General features: G+C 40.4%; 1 protein-coding gene across 1 annotated transcript; it reads left to right on the top strand.

The window, feature by feature from the left end:
- Positions 1 to 3,711: 3,711 nt before the first annotated feature.
- On the top strand, positions 3,712 to 5,527 carry LOC129863704 (forkhead box protein D1-like). Its single transcript, XM_055935892.1, has one exon. It carries the CDS (start codon positions 3,992 to 3,994, stop codon positions 5,009 to 5,011), a length of 1,020 nt encoding a protein of 339 aa, XP_055791867.1. The 5' UTR covers positions 3,712 to 3,991; the 3' UTR covers positions 5,012 to 5,527.
- The last annotated feature ends 11,115 nt before the right edge of the window (positions 5,528 to 16,642 follow it).

Raw genomic sequence — 16,642 nt, 5'->3', positions numbered from 1 at the left:
TTTTGAATCACCACTACATTACCAGATCAAAGTTAGCAATGTTTATTTTGTCCCAACAAAATATTTTCACAAGTATTTGTCAAGTAGCCTATTTATTTCTCAGGTTATTCACAAATATACTATATATTACCTGAAGTAGCCTAAACTGTACACACACACACACACACACACACACACACACACACACACACACACACACACACACACACACACACACACACACACACACACACAAACAACACTTTACACATTAGCCCTAATCATGCACACGTATAACCGCACGCACTCACAATACGTGCACTGATATTGTCTTGCCCTTTATGCATGTGATACATATGAATCACAGGCTACCAAGTCCCCGGAGAGAGACGGACTGTTTTGGTGACATTCATAGGATTTGTCAGAGCTAGAGGCAGGGATTGCGTTCAGCAGTAAGTGCTTTCTTGGTACCCCGTGGCACGGAAACACCCTCCGATCGCAGAGGGGAATTTAGAAACACTTTTAGAAGTGGTTTACCACACATGCGAGCCCTGCTTTTAAGTGTCAGTTTTTTTTTTAAATCACCCTCCTTTAGCTATAGGCTAAACCTTGCCTATACTAATAACTTAACGAAATGATGTCAAATGAGTAATTATAGAAAACATGATACAAACTGGCTAAATGCTTTCCCCATATAGACCAAATAATGTAGGCGACACTCGTGACATGTCAGTCCGTAAACGTATAGCGCAAAACACATTTCAAACATCTTCAGAGAGTTTCAGTGCAGATTAAAATTATTCATTAAAATAAATTATTACCGTTTTTATCAACTTTCACCTATTCATTTGTAAGTGTCACTTACCAGAGACACAGTCAATCGAATTTATTTGATTGAATCGTTATTCGATTTATTTTGTCTCAAAGTGATTGATCATTTATCATTTAGAAGTCCATCCGTAGCCTTCTCCAAGACTAGGTTATTGCAAGTCTAAAATAGGCATTTGAAAAAGGAATAGGACTATAACGAAAGTATTTAAAGTGATTTGACCTCTCCACTGTTCAACAAGGCTTCGTTTCCATATAGTGACAATTCAGTTGCCAGAAACGGTCAGCATCAACTGAGATTCTTTATGAGCCTAATATTTTTTTTACAGGAATAAAACATAAAATATTCAAACCACGTAGGCTTACCTTGCTATTTTACAACCTAAAACTGCATTGTGTCCATATAATGTAGTGCGTGTGGCAATAAGTATGCCTAATTGTGATCAATCTTATCTATTTTCCTATAAAGACAGCACAATATCCCTCTTAGGCCAATGGCTATTAGTGTATACATTTGATATTTAGCACAAACAAACTAATAAACAAATACTAGTAATTTTCAAATAATTCAAAAATGTCTGTATGCATGACTAAAAAACTATTTCATATCACTGCTGTGTTAATTTTGAAGAGTTAAATCGAAAGGCCATTATTTCGATAGTCATCAAAAAATGGTGTTAATACCTGTCTGAGAGAGATGTGTGTATTTGAGAGAGTTCTATGGCCTTATGGCGCGGTTTAGGCCTGAGCCAAATGTCAGCCAACAACTGGTTAATTTGTGAGAATGCAAAGGCTTGCACGTAAATCATAAACTGTTAGTGGAATATAAATATTATGCAAATGACATAGAAAAGAACGAAAGGGGAAATAAAAGTGTTGTCAATGTCCCATTTTTGAAAGCTGATGTTGTCAAAGTAGTCGTCTGTTGAAAGAGTGTGGACTTTTTATCCGCTAGATGGTGCTAGTCCAGCAGAAACGCTGCAGTAGATAGGCCAGAGTAAAATAAACATAAGTCGTCATACAACTCTGAATCAGCCATGGGGTAGCTTTATATGGTCATCAAAAAAGCACCAGATATTTTCATACTGATATAAAGAGAACCTGAACGCATTATTTATCATCTGGATGCTATTGGCCTACAGGCTCTATTGTTGTTGTAGTGCTTTGGTAGGCTATAGTTGTTTCTGAATTTACCAACATAACTTAGTGGGGGGGACATAGAAAGTGACCTTATGATAACAACATTAATTCATATCCTATTTGCATTCAAATGTACTTTTACTTGTTCTTTATTGTAGCAAAAAGGCACGCTCTTTATCGACAGATAATGACGTTGAGTAGGTTTTCAGCGCTTTGAAAACGTATTTTATAAGTTTTATTTACTGATTTATTTTCACGCACCCCATACTGGTGTGATATATTAGATATGATCATCTTTCACCTGCGTCAAGAGATATGTCTTACATTTGTCTAGATGTGGGTGCAATACATGCATGATTTAGGCTAGCCTAGTGCCATAACAAAGTGAGTCCCAGTTTAGATTGTTATTGTCACATTTTTTGGTAAATTCACTAAAGAAAACAAATGAACCAAGTTCACTCAACTAAAAATGGGGATTCTTCACAGTTGCCCAACTTCATGAACGTAACTGTCTCCGAGTTGTTAAAGGGGGTTCTTTAGAATGAAACATGTAACCATAGCCTGTCATTTAAAATTGATTGGCGAGCAGGAACACTTTTAGAAATCATAACTTATATCCAATTTTCGTGCCTATACTTCTAGTGCAAAGGCAATGAAAGGAACACCACAATTGGGAAGATGTTCTGAAATATCAGTTCAGATCATGAAAAGTTCCGTTTTACAATATAATTATACATTATATATTCTCTAGGCCTATATATTTCAAATTAATTCATCAAAAAGCATCATATAAGCCTATGTTGGTGTAGTTTCAAAATATATTAGCTGGTGCTGTGCATAAAGCAATTACGCACGTGTAGCCTACGTTCAGATTGTACACCTTTTAGAGATATGCTCTACACACTCTTTTGCTAGAGCCGTACCACGCAAGAAAGTTTCACACGGGTACATGCAGGCAATTACAATATATTACAGCAGATAACATGGCCGAGATAACCCAAATAACGGATTTTGTACCATGCGTAAACATTACGATCTCATCAAAAAAAGTATATAAACTCATCAAAACAGATTTATTCGATTTTCTTTCTATATTATCTCGAGCATCTTCCTTCAGTGTTATAAAGTCTGTGCATGGGAGATAGAGGCCCTTATTTTTTCGAGCTGCTCGCATGCTCTGAGTGACCCGTGACTGATGCAAGTTAACAGCTGACTGTTTTCCATTACAAATGGCTCGCGGATAATCTAGATAACTACCGGATCACGCAAACTACGATGCGTGGAGAGTGGGACATGAAATTCCGTCTGTAATAATTTATTTTTAAAAACGCAGATAATTTAGTTTGATGTAGGCTATAAATCATTAATTAATCTGAACCATTACTCATTTTTGGTGAAACGGAATTTCTAAAATGCCATAACTTTATACATAGGCCTACTTCTTTCAAGCATAAAATTCCATTATCATGTTAGAGCTTTTTATCACAATAAATTATTAGCTAAAAGGGATTGTCCTGCATTGGCTTTGTTCTGCATGCAAGGCTTAGGCTGCATGCAGAAATGAAAGCTGAAATGAAAGTTTAGATTAACCATATGTGTAGCCTATACCAAGATGACCACCAAAAGAGAACCAAACTTTTTAAATCGTCCACCGTTCTTTTTCAAATACAATTGTTTGCTTTTCCCCCCTCTATTCATTTGCCTTGGTGACGTTCCTTCGCCATGTGATCAGAGCACCGTATAAAGCGCGATGGAAGATCCGCCCTCTTTAGGATTCAGGTTCGGCCTTTTTCAGGTCCTTTAAACACACTTCAAACTACCATCCGAATGGTGCGCTACTGAACAACGGAAAAAAATCCCTAAAACATATGAGAGTGCTTGGAAAAGGGGACATCTCTTACCGCCGGCGTGCTCCTCTCATCCCCTCATATGAGTTGTCTTGAAAGAGGGCAGAGTAGCACGGGCAGTATATCCTCTTCCTATCCGCCGTAGCTTCTGGGAGCGCACAGCACAGTGCAGCGCTCTGCACAACCAGCCGTGAGCCATGACTCTGAGCTCCGAGATGTCGGATGCCTCCATCCTTTCGGAAGAGACCGACATCGACGTGGTCGGCGAGGGGGAGGATGGGGACAGCCAGACGCGCTCCTACGTAGACGAGGTGGCGCAGATGCACGATGATCTCCTGGCTGGCTCCCCGCCATGCCTAGACATCTCCTCGTCCCGGGATCCGTACAAACCAGCCAGTAAGAACATCCTGGTGAAGCCCCCATACTCCTACATCGCCTTAATCACTATGTCCATTCTCCAGAGCCCCAAGAAGCGGCTCACCCTCAGCGAGATCTGTGATTTCATCAGCAACCGTTTCCCGTACTACCGGGAAAAGTTCCCCGCGTGGCAGAACTCAATCCGACACAATTTGTCCCTAAACGACTGTTTCGTCAAGATACCGAGGGAACCCGGAAACCCCGGGAAGGGGAACTACTGGACCCTAGACCCGGAGTCCGCCGATATGTTCGACAACGGTAGCTTTCTGAGACGACGGAAACGCTTCAAACGACAGCAGCAGCAGGACTTGCTGCGGGAACATAACAGTTTTATCCCCGCTGCTGCGTACGGCTATGGACCTTACGGCTGCGGCTACGGTATCCAGCTGCAGTCCTACCACACACACTCTGCGCTTTTCGCGTTTCAGCAGCAGCAACAGTCCAGGCATTCACACACTGGGACCATTATCTCGGCACCGTCCTTGCCCACCGCCAGTGACTTAGCGAGGAGCAGGTTCTTACCCCAGCTCAGTCCCAGCCTGGTTTCACCCATACACACTGCAGCCAAGTCCAGCTCGCCTGTTCAGCGCTCTACCTTCTCCATAGAGAGTATCATTGGGAGTTCGCTGAGCCCTGAGCACTCTCACTGTGCTTCGCGGACTTCCACCGTTGTTCCAATGTTATCGTCTTCCCTCGCGCCACAGTCGCCCAACCAGCCGCTGAGTATGCACCCAGGAACTGTTTTACATATGGTCGAGAACTTTCCCAACATAATTCTGAACGGTACTAGTGGCTGTTAATTTCTATAAACTAACTTCAAAGTTTTCAAGAAACACAAACAAAAACGCCCCCTCTTTGAAGGTAGGATTATTTTTGTATGGTTTTTTTTGTAACACGCAGCTGAATGATGGACATCAACACTATTCGTGCCAATTCATTCTGTAAAAAGATATTAGGCTATATTTATGTTAATACAATTTTAGTGTCAATCTAATTTTCTCTCCACGAACTTTCATTGTTTATGAAGTGATTCATTTAAGTCTAGGGCGTCTCAGGATATCGACTTAATGAAAGGTTATACGTGATCACGTCTCAAACAATGTATATTGTGTCAAACACACTCATGTTTTTTAGTTTGGCAAATTTTAATTTTTTTACTGTTTTGATTTGTGCTTTGTATTTAAAAGACACAAAGATGAAAGTCGTTCATTTATATGCAGTGTGTGCTTATTTCAGTAATAAAACATTGTACATTCTTTGGCAAGTATTGTATAATCGGAGTGTGATACTTTTTACACGGTTTGTTTTTCAATGAGAATAAATATTGTTTTACAAAAAAAAGACATTTGCCTGGAAAGTAATTTTTTGAGTAAGTAATAATCTCAGTCTAGAAATTAGCCAAATGAAGGCCCACAGTAGATCACGTGCAGGAAGTGTTGCTGTTTTATAAATACCTATCATTTTAATTTTTGATAAGAATCCTATTCCCAAAATGTAAAAGACAATGTAGGCTATTACTTATTGAGTGGAACATGTAAAAATAGGGCTGAACAACAGTACACATAATACTAATATCAATACTGCCAGGCTACTACCTTTAGAATAATAAATTAATAGTCCTACTACAACTACTCGACTGCTGCCCTTTATAATAATAATACTTAGTACTACTACTAAATATAATATAAATACATCTAGGAATAGCTGTTACAATTACCCATGGACATTGTTATTTGGTTCCCATATACAAAGCAACAACGGACTGTATTCCTCTGTTACTTCTTTTCCAACTTTTACTAGTGGTTCAGCACAAATACTGAAAGAGATAAGTGCGAATCAGTTGTCAGAACATTATTATTACATTAAATAATAATTCACTTTCAGTGTACACAAACTAGAAATATTACTTTCAACCGGCCCTGGGCTGCAGGATCAACTTCACACTTATAGGCCTAAATAAGAGACGTCTATGTTCTATACTGTGTGTGTGTGCGCGTGACTTTTAGAACATGTGCAATTCTACGATTAGCATTCTGAATCAATATTTGTTCAACTTTTTCAACATTTATCTTCATGCACAAAAGCAGCCAAAGTGTAGGCCTCTTCTGAGCTGCCTATGTGTGTGAATGTAATTCCATGCTCCATGCACGGGCTGGATGATAAAACCTTGGTCCTTACAAGTCCATTTACCCTCTCATACATTTATCCTCGTAATTACTCGTGGTGGACAGGGCGGTGTCACTGGGGGTGACAAAGACTGTATTTTGCAGGACGATGATCATCACGGGTGATCAGAGGCAGCTGGCTCGGACTCTTGAGTAAACACTCCTTCTCGACCGTTTCATTATCTCCTCATAGGTCTACTTGTCACAGTTGCCACGAGAGAGCGAGATGTATTGGCCAGAGAGGCTATAGCCTACTCCTTCACATCCATAGCCCACAGGCTAGGCTTTTTATAAAAAAGCAAACAAAGATCATTAAATGATAATTAGGAGACATGAGCACAACGTATTTATCATGCAATTATGCATCATTAAATATTAGGCCTAACCCGTATGTCATGGTAGAAGAAGATCCATGAGCCACTGTTCACAATTATGAGCCTATGGATAATAGTAGGATCATGATGTTTAGGTTTTGGCTATATGATCTTAATTGGGATGATGCTAAAACAAAAGACCAGCATCTCTTTATTAAATATGCCAGGCAATATTCAAAGCAGGTGTTTGTGAGGAAAGGCTGGGAAGCTGTTTTTTTAGGCCGATATCCTCACAACATCAATTGTGTGGCGTGATGGGCGGGCGATAAGCGAAGAGAAAGGTCTCCTCTCTCTCTCTGATGGGAGGACCACTGTTTGGAGAGTGTGATCCATCCGTGACTACAAATGCGCATCCCCGTTGCCCGGCCGCGTGTTATGGCGCCACGACTTGCTTCCCCTGACGCAGAGGAAATACGCGTAGTAGAGCTAGATCCACTCCGCGCAGCGCACTGCTCAGAGACAGTTCACTAGGCCATCGGAGGACAGCAGCATGCGTGATGATGTAACACGCAAGCCAGACAGCCAATGCAGAGAGCGAGAGAGCGTCCATGACCTGGGTCGCGACCTGCTTATTGGAGGTTGAGGTCACATATTTTATTGTGCTAAATTATACAAATAATTCGTAAAAAAAAGGTCAAGCAGTGGCGGAAACATAACTAATTCTTACGACTGCCATTTCACAGGCGATAAATATATGCAGGAGCCGCCCGACAGACTGAAATATATGCTTTTCATTGGCTGTAAAATGAGTCAATTTACTTTTTTTTACAGGCAAATATTGCTATGCAATGCCATACATACTCAGAGTGGGAAAATTAAAGAAATTACCCATATAGCCCTGAAATTGTTAATATAGTACATGTATACAGGTGTGTTAATATCTGCCACAACTATGATTTTATTACTTTGCAACGTAAATCTTTTCGCCCCACGGGCCACGTGCGTAGTAATGATCTTGTTTGAAATAGCCATATTATATTGTAAATGTTGAGTGTTTTCATCACACACGCACACACACACACACACACACACACACACACACACACACACACACACACACACACACACACACACACACACACACACACACACACAATCAAATATAAGGCCTATTGTTACCATGAACTGTCCCCATAATATAATGTTTTTTAGGATACCTTTAGTAATGTAGTTTATGTTTTCTTTTATAAATATGGGCGACTTAAATACACAAATATATATTCCACTTTTATTGGATTTCAGGAAATATCTCACTTTTTGTTTGTCTTTGTATGACTGAAAACATTTGGTTGGTAGGTCTACAGGTTCTGAAAATTAGAGAGAGCCTGTGCGGCCAAACCAGGCCTATAGCATAGCCTACCGTTGAACATCGTTGGATTGAGAAGTGAGACTAAAATGGTGAACGAAAATTAGTTCAAGAATAGAATATATTACAAATACCTGAAAAACACGAAAGGTCTGGAGAAAAGTCTTCACGCAATGACACTGCAGACATTAGACATATATTTTATTTTTAACTTTATTTAACCATGTAGACAAAAACAACTACACAGAGTTACACATGAACAGACGTACGGGCAAATCAACTCACCAGTGTAAAAAGTAGGCTACAACGTTCAAAAAGCCACATAGGATACAAGCCAATAAAATGCTAAAAATAAATAGGCCTACATGAATGGAATGGATACATATTTATTTATGCTGAATCCTTTGGAATATGCTACATTATTTCCTCAAAATGTTGTTTTGCAATTGCCATTCTATTGGTCTTTATTAGGCGTAGCTGTGTTATGCCTGGCAGTGTTCGGGTGTCAATCTATTTTACCAAGTTGTGTGTCATGCAATAGGGCTTCCTCTTTCCACCGAACCTAATATAGACCATCAGTCACTCTGCTCCCAAAAGTAGAGTGAAGTACAGCCTACAGCCTTCCCACAAATAGAAAATGAGATCAAATTCATGTCTATAACGAACACGAGTTATTTTCTTGAGTGGCTTATACGCCCCACGATCTCATGAATAATTTGTTGATCTGTCTGTATGCATGTGCATGAAACCCCACTAGCGGACTTTTTCATTTTTCTTTCATCCATAAAAGTATGATGCGAATAAATACATCTGCAAGTGGATTGAGTACTTGATCCATTTATGTCATATTTTATGTTTTTTTTTGTGGACCCCAGGAAGTGTACCCTGCTGCTTGAGCAACAGCTAAATGGGGATCCTAATAAAATACAACCAGAAAATAATAGGATTCACGCTGAACTAACTCCCTTTTACCTTTATAAAACACGTCACAACCGAAAATAATTAAAACTCAATCAATAACTCAACTTCATTTCATAGGCTAAGTCCCTTTTACAGTTTTTATAAAGTGCTTTAGAGGGGCAATCTACTGTTGCTACCTCCATTTTTTTTTTTTTTTACTTTTAAATGAATGATATATCCATCGATTGTGAAAGAATATACCTTGTAAATTCCTCATGAGCCTAGTTCTAATGTCACACCCCATCAGAATCTCACAAATAACCTTATTTTACTCTAATGTTTCTAAACATTGTAAATGTAAGCGAACACTGTATAGCTCTGTCTATGAATTTGAGAGTGGTTGCATTTCTTCAGGCACTCCCTCGGTTTTTTTTTTTTCGAAACAGAGGAGGGTATCCGCTTTGTTATTGCTTCAACTGCGGATTGGCCTTTAAAGATACCCAGCCTAAAATGTATAAATTACGCTAAATTGATGTGAATAACTTGGGTAAGTGATCACAAGAGTTACCGCACACCTGCATGATCTTAATGACTTGCTTTCTACTGTTGATATGGCCGGGGTGCTTGGTTAGCTAGGACTTCTATGTCTATAGCCTGGTTGTTCTGTGTTGTTATTACACCTGCATGGCATAACTGATCAGCTTTTATTTATTGCCATTCTTCGATATAAACCCTTGTTGGCTTTCTTAGGTGATTTACCCTTTCTACAAAGTTTAGCCTATAACCAGCCATAGGCCTATTCACTTTGAAAATGTTTGACGTTAGAATCATTATATTCTCACCCCAATTTATATGAATGTTGATTGAGTAGGCTATAGTCTATTGTAAAAAATGTTGGCCAAAGTAAAAGTAGGCTAACTTAATAACTGATCACTAGGCCTAAACTGAATTATTTCTAAATTAATCTGTCCAGTTTAATTTTCAAATTTTCTAATAAAATAAATAAATAAAATAGTATAACATAGTAAGCTACAGCAGCGATTGAGTAGAAATCTCAAAAGATGGTAAAATGTCGAGTAGGCTTTCTGTCGATTAACCGAAAGGCTATTGAATAATTAGCCTACAATTTATATTTAACAAAATCTGTGAGAGTGTGTTTGATGATAGATGTCAGGAAATGAACCTATGGGCTACAATAAAATAATTTGAAGTCAGACAGAAAATAAGAAGAAACGTTTATTGTTATAGGCCTAGTTAGGTGACTGAGCGGTAAACACGCGCTTTTCATAAAATGTCACGGATTATGTGGGCATCAGCCTCCTTGAGCGTGACTGAAGCTCTGCAGTTAACAGTTTATCGTTGGCGGGTCACACAGGTCACGAGGAACGGGGTTACAACCAAAACACTCATAGCTCACAAAGCAACCCGAAGGTGCTGATAGTGCAACGCGTATTATCACAAACACTAGACTAGAAAATGAGAAAAGTTAGTTTTCGTTAACCCTAAATTAAATTCAGGAACAAAGGCATTTATTCAAAGTGGTTATTTTAGTCATACTTCATTTAAAATAAATGTTGCTGTGAAACATGTCTGCATATCCTAAACCTCACATTTAGCCAGTCCATTGAAAACGAAAGATCTGCATTATGGACTAATGCTGTGCAGATGAAAATACAACTAAGAGGTTTACAAAGACAAATGATTGATGAACAACCATTAGACAAAAGTCAAACTATCTAAACTTAAATCCACCTTATGGACTCAGTGTGTGTACAAGTTGTGTGCTGCATGGGCTCAGTGGTGTACACGTATTCACAGAGTATTTTACTATTTTACTATATATTCCCAATTAGAAGAGTGGTAGCCTACACATTCCAGAATGGGTGGTTGAGCTACAGTACATTCGGAAAGTATTTAGACATCTTCACTTTTTCCACGTTGGGTTACATTACAGACTTACTCTAAAATGTATTACACATTTTTTCCCCCCTCATCAATCTACAGATAATGACAAAGTGAAACTGTTTTTTTTTACATTTTTGCAAATGTATCAAATTTAAAAAAACAGAAAACCTTATTCACATAAGTATTCAGACCCTTTGCTATGAAACTCGAAATTGAGCTCAGGTGCATCCTGTTTCCATTGAGCATCCTTGAGATGTTTCTACAACTTGATTAGAGTCCACCTGTGGTAAATCCAATTGATTGGACATGATTTGGAAAGGCACACACCTGTCTATATAAGGTCCCACATTTGACAGTGCATGTCAGAGCAAACACCGAGTCATTAGGTCGAAAACTTGTTTGTGGAGCTCCTAGACAGGATTGTGTTGTAGCACAGATCAGGGGAAGGGTACCAAAACATTTCTACAGCATTGAAGGTTCCCAATAACACAGTGGCCTCCATCATTCTTAAATGGAAGAAGTTTGGAACCAACAAGACTCTTCCTAGAGCTGGCCGCCACGCCAAACTGAGCAATCGGGGGAGAAGGGCCTTACGGAGGTGACCAAGAACCCGATGGTCACTCTGACAGATGTCCAGAGTTCCTCTTTGGAGATGGGAGAACCTTCCAGAAGGACAGTCATCTCTGCAGCACTCCACCAATCAGGCCTTTATGGTATAGTATCCTGATGGAAACCACTCCTCAGACATCCCGCTTGGAACTTGCCAAAAGGCACCTAAAGGACTCTCAGAGCATGAGAAACAAGATTCTCTTGTCTGATGAAACCAAGATTTAACTCTTTGGCCTGAATGCCAAGCGTCACACCTGGAGGAAACCAGGCACCACTCATCACCTGGCCAATACCATCCCTACGGTGAAGCATGGTGGTGGTAGCCTCATGCTCGGGTGATGTCTTTCAGCGGCAGGGACTGGGTGACTAGTCAGGATCGAGGGAAAGATGAACGGAGCAAAGTACAGAGATCCTTGATGAAAAGCTGCTCCACAGCGCTCAGGACCTCAGACAGGGGCGAAGGTTCACCTTCCAACAGGAGAACGACCCTAAGCACACAGCCAAGACAACGCAGGAGTGGCTTCGGGACGAGTCTCTGAATGTCCTTGAATGGCCCAGCCAGAGCCTGGACTTGAACCCGATCGGACATCTCTGGAGAGACCTGAAAATAGCTGTGCAGCAACGCTCCCCATTCAACCTAACAGAGCTTGAGAGGAACTGCAGAGAAGAATGGGAGAAACTCCCCAAATACAGGTGTGCCAAGACTCGAGGCAGTAATCGCTGCCAAAGGGGCTTCAACAAAGTACTGAGTAAAGGGTCTGAGTATTTATGTAAATGTGATATTTCCTTTGAACCTGTTTTGGGGGTATTGTGTGTAGATTGATGAGAAAAACAGCAACAATTTAATCAATTTTAGAATAAGGCTGTAACGTAACAAAATCTGTAAAAGGTGAAGGGGTCTGAATACTTTCTGAATTCACTGTGTATGGAACATTTGGGGCCTAGGGACTCTCAGATCCTTAGTCTCCTGGTGTCTCAGACTCTGGCCTCATCTTTGCACGTGTACTACCATCACTTAAACCACAAAGATAACACAGTCTCAATAACTTTGACTCCAACATTGTATGGTAATATAGCACTATACTGGATGTGATAAAAGCAATGTTATGTTTTTTTATTGCCAATGCAAGTGCTTAGCTCATGGTATTTCAGTTGAATGTTTAGAATTATATTTCCAAATTCGTCCTTGTGTGTATGGAGAGACAATATAGTTTAAACCTGTTTTGAAAAGTTTGTATTTTATTTGAAATGACATTTGTTGCTCCAAATTCTTGACTTGTATAGTAACTTAGTTTATTGAGACATAAACCTTGAATGTCATTTTCACAGCTACATTTGCTGTAATGCACACCGATACTACAGTAACTACATCCGTAATCTATAAAGAATTCACAACAGATCCATAAACAACAAGTAGACATGACGTCAAAGTGTATTTTCCATCCACAGTTCCATCTGACTATTAGATGCATTGTAAAATACGTTGTAAACTTTTAGTGGTGCTCTGCAGTGTATAACTATTACATCATTTATATCTAGTGCTCACGGGTGTGTTATGTATGCTTTATGTAGATGTAAATCTCTACCATGTAAACAATAGGAAAAATGAATATTTGGAGTCAGTGTATAAGCTTTTCTCTCTCCATCCTCCCTCCGCATAGAGTTAATCAATCATTTGTGAATTATAGCTTTTAAGAGAAAGTTCTTGGTTGGTCTGACACTTGAGCTGGGAAAAAAAATCTTATTTTATGTACATGGTTTGAATCAATTACTTTCCATACTTCTAATTTCCATGGTTTCTAACTCTCTCTCCCTAATACTGAAAAGCACAACATCTCATCAGTCCCTACTGCAACAGTCGAGAAACGTTCCTCGACAAATATTGAACCATAAAACACATGTTTTTCACAGATGTACACTTCTGTCAAATTCATACAGGTGTCCAAAGATTATTGTTACACTAAAACTCAAATTCAAAACCATCCTCTAACGACCAGAATCAAAACCTCCCTGAGTAAGGCAAAAAATATCAAAATAAGTTGTTGCTCAGTGTTGATTGGAATGGAACATCATCTGAAAGTATGTTGGCTCTTCTCAGTGCATCGCAATTCCTGTTATAATGAGTCTAATTAGAGAAACATGTAGAGATGTGTACTCTGTTTAACATGATTTGTTGCGTTGTGTTTTTTCGTTGGAGTGAAGAAAAAGCATTCTGTGTGTGTGTGTGTGTGTGTGCATACATGCCTCCGTGCGTGTGTGTACAAAATCTAAAATACACAGGGAAAAGAGAGGAGAGAAGGGGGAGGCAAAGAGAGAAAGGAGAAAAAGCTGAAAAAGAGAGAGAGGGAGTGAGAAAGAGAGAAACGAGAGGAGTAAAAGGAGGGAATACCTCCCAGGGAGACGTAGAATCCCCCCATCTGCTATTCAGCGTATAGAACACTCCCTACCCTTATCCCCTCTCTCAAAAAGGAGCTCCGCTTTCCGCCCCATTAAAACGTTTCGAAAAAAATGCCACCCCTGAATACTAGTCTAATTAGAGTACCCAGAGCTACAAGGTCCCAGCTACACAAGAGGAGGCTGAGGCTCTGCGATGGATTCTTCCATTTCCCTTTTGTGGAACCCATCTTTTTTGGCGTTCTTTTTTGCTCTTTGTTCTTTCACGTTCCGACTCTCTTTCTCTGTATTCTCTCTATTCATTGTGTGTATAGAGAGCAGGAATGAGGAATCCTGCTACAACTGAACAGACCTTTCATCCTAGAGGTAACGTTACTTTTGATCTGGGAGACAGGTCCAGATGGACTATGAAAATATGAATGGTGTCGGTCTCCATGAGGCTACCCAGGATACCATCACTGGCCTTTTGGGGGGTCAGTGAAGAGTAAGGTGTTTATTTTGAGAAGTATGAATAGAATGGAATGACTACAAAAACAAGGAATTGTGATATAGTTGCTTTTCTTCTCCCAGGACCCTCTCTGGTGTGATCTGAGTCATGGGTTGAGTTCCTGCTTAACCAAATTGCAGACGTGTGGATAGGTGTAACCACTTCTAACCACATCATATGATATAGCAATCTGACGCACCGCCTTGCGTCCCAAAATGGCACCCTATTCCCTTTGGGCCTGGGTCAAAATTAGTGCACTTACATAGGGAATAGGGTGCCAATTGGGTCTCAGTCTGAATGCTTTGTTATGTAGAGGCAGACTGCTTGGAGTAACGCATTATATGCTCTATTCGATGGCTGGCTTAATAAACTTATTCACACACCTTAATACACTATACACAGGGTTGGCCTTTATTGATAATAACCCCAAACTGTTGATTAAAGAATATTTTAATCCTAAAAACAAATCTCCCTAGATTTCACATAATGGAGAGAGATCATGGAGATAGAGAGATCGAGATAGAGGGAGGGAGAGAGAGAAGAAGAGATGTTCAGTTATATCAACAACTCGTTGAGAGAGAGGGTGAGAGAGGATAGGGGAAGCTGAGAGAGAGAGGGGGAGAAAGAGAGGAGAGAGATAGAGAGAAAGAGAGAAAGAAAGAGAGAGATGTCGTGTTTGATGAAAGGATGAAAGGTTGTGGCAGTCTGGCACAACCTTCTGTTTCTGGTTCCTCCAGACAGGCCCTGGTCTAGGGAATAGGGTGCTATTTTGGACACAGACACCTTACTGGCCACACATTGGTTGAATCAACGTTGTTTCCACATCATTTCAAGGAAATGACGTTGCACAAACTGTGCCCAGTAGGACGGCCTTCCCTGACTCCCCACGTAATCCACGCCACCACCTCCATCGCATCCATCATTTATTTTGATGAAGAGTTTGAGTTCGGGAGTTGGGGTTATTATTCCTACATCTTGGCTGTCTCACCTCGAGATGAACTTGTTCAATCTGAGATTCCGCTGCAGAATTATGTCTCTGCCTCTCACCGACCGGCCGACCACGCTTTCTTTCTTCTGCTCTCCTTCTCTTTTTCTTTTCCCCCCTCCCCGGGCTTGTTTGCCTTGGCATGCTCCGTGCCCGTACAAACAACCCAGAGCCCATAGCCCTATCCATCAGGCTTGTGCAGAATGTGATGATAAAATAACAGGCGGGCTGAAACAAACCATTTGTTACAACTCACAGATTTATTATTCTGTCCACTTGAAACGAAGCACAGAGGTTAGCGAGGCATCTCCTACTTAAGCTACAACAATAAATATAACAAAAATGTGTTGCCGCCATTTACGCGGTTCGGGCCCTGGCCACATGGAAAGTTCCGGAAAGTCTTGGGTCTTGTGTCCTAACTCTCGGTCACCATAAAGAGTCTTGAACTGATGCCAACCGCCAGCAGCTGTCTGTTGTCACAGCTAGCAGCGAACAGCTTTCCCTGGCGGTTTGCATCCAACACATCATTTAGCATCCCGCGTTCTCCCCAGCGTTCACACCCATTCAGGGGGGTTCTGGCAGAACGTCTAGCCGCTGTAGCTGGTGGACTGGAGCGGCTGGCTACCAGTCTGGGACCTGGTTAGTTACATGCAACAACGCCACTGGGTTGTAAACACTTCATCAACCTCAAGCAGCCCGTTCATCATAGTGACACCTGCAGGTAATGCACACTGCCCAGTTACAGCCCAGCTCCTTTCAACCCCAGACCCTAGTTCTACTATCCAGTACCCAAACACTGTCCAATATTAACGGAGGACTGCCAGAGATCGGACCAAACCAATTTAAACATAAAGCTAAGATAACATATGCATCCATATAAATACACTCATGTCAAAGATCAAATATCATTTAATTTCATGATATGGTATCAGGTTCATGTACTATACCATACATTAAATATATATTTACTGAATCAACACATCTTCATGGGAAAAGATATAGGCTCACATAAATATGTTGTTTGGGAATAATATGTGTGTGTGTGTGTGTGTGTGTGTGTGTGTGTGTGTGTGTGTGTGTGTGTGTGTGTGTGTGTGTGTGTGTGTGTGTGTCTTTTCCCTCTCTCACCATGGCGACGCCCCTGTCACTCAAAAAGCAACAACAACAAAAAACATCAACACTGGAAGCCACCCATGAAGACACTCTCCCCTCTCTCTTAATGTTCCCCCCTAATTAGCTTTGGTAGCACTTCATTTATAATGGTTTAGTAACTAGTTTATTCATAATTTATGAATCATTACTCAAT

The sequence above is a fragment of the Salvelinus fontinalis genome, chromosome 10 (genome assembly GCF_029448725.1).
Source record: "Salvelinus fontinalis isolate EN_2023a chromosome 10, ASM2944872v1, whole genome shotgun sequence".
Classification (NCBI taxonomy): Eukaryota; Metazoa; Chordata; class Actinopteri; order Salmoniformes; family Salmonidae; genus Salvelinus; species Salvelinus fontinalis.
Note: the sequence above shows the minus strand (reverse complement) of the source record. Positions and strands in the feature narration are given on the sequence as shown.

Bases quoted from the DNA above. Each gene is read 5' to 3' on its own strand.
- LOC129863704 (XM_055935892.1), top strand. From the start codon at position 3,992: ATGACTCTGAGCTCCGAGATGTCGGATGCCTCCATCCTTTCGGAAGAG.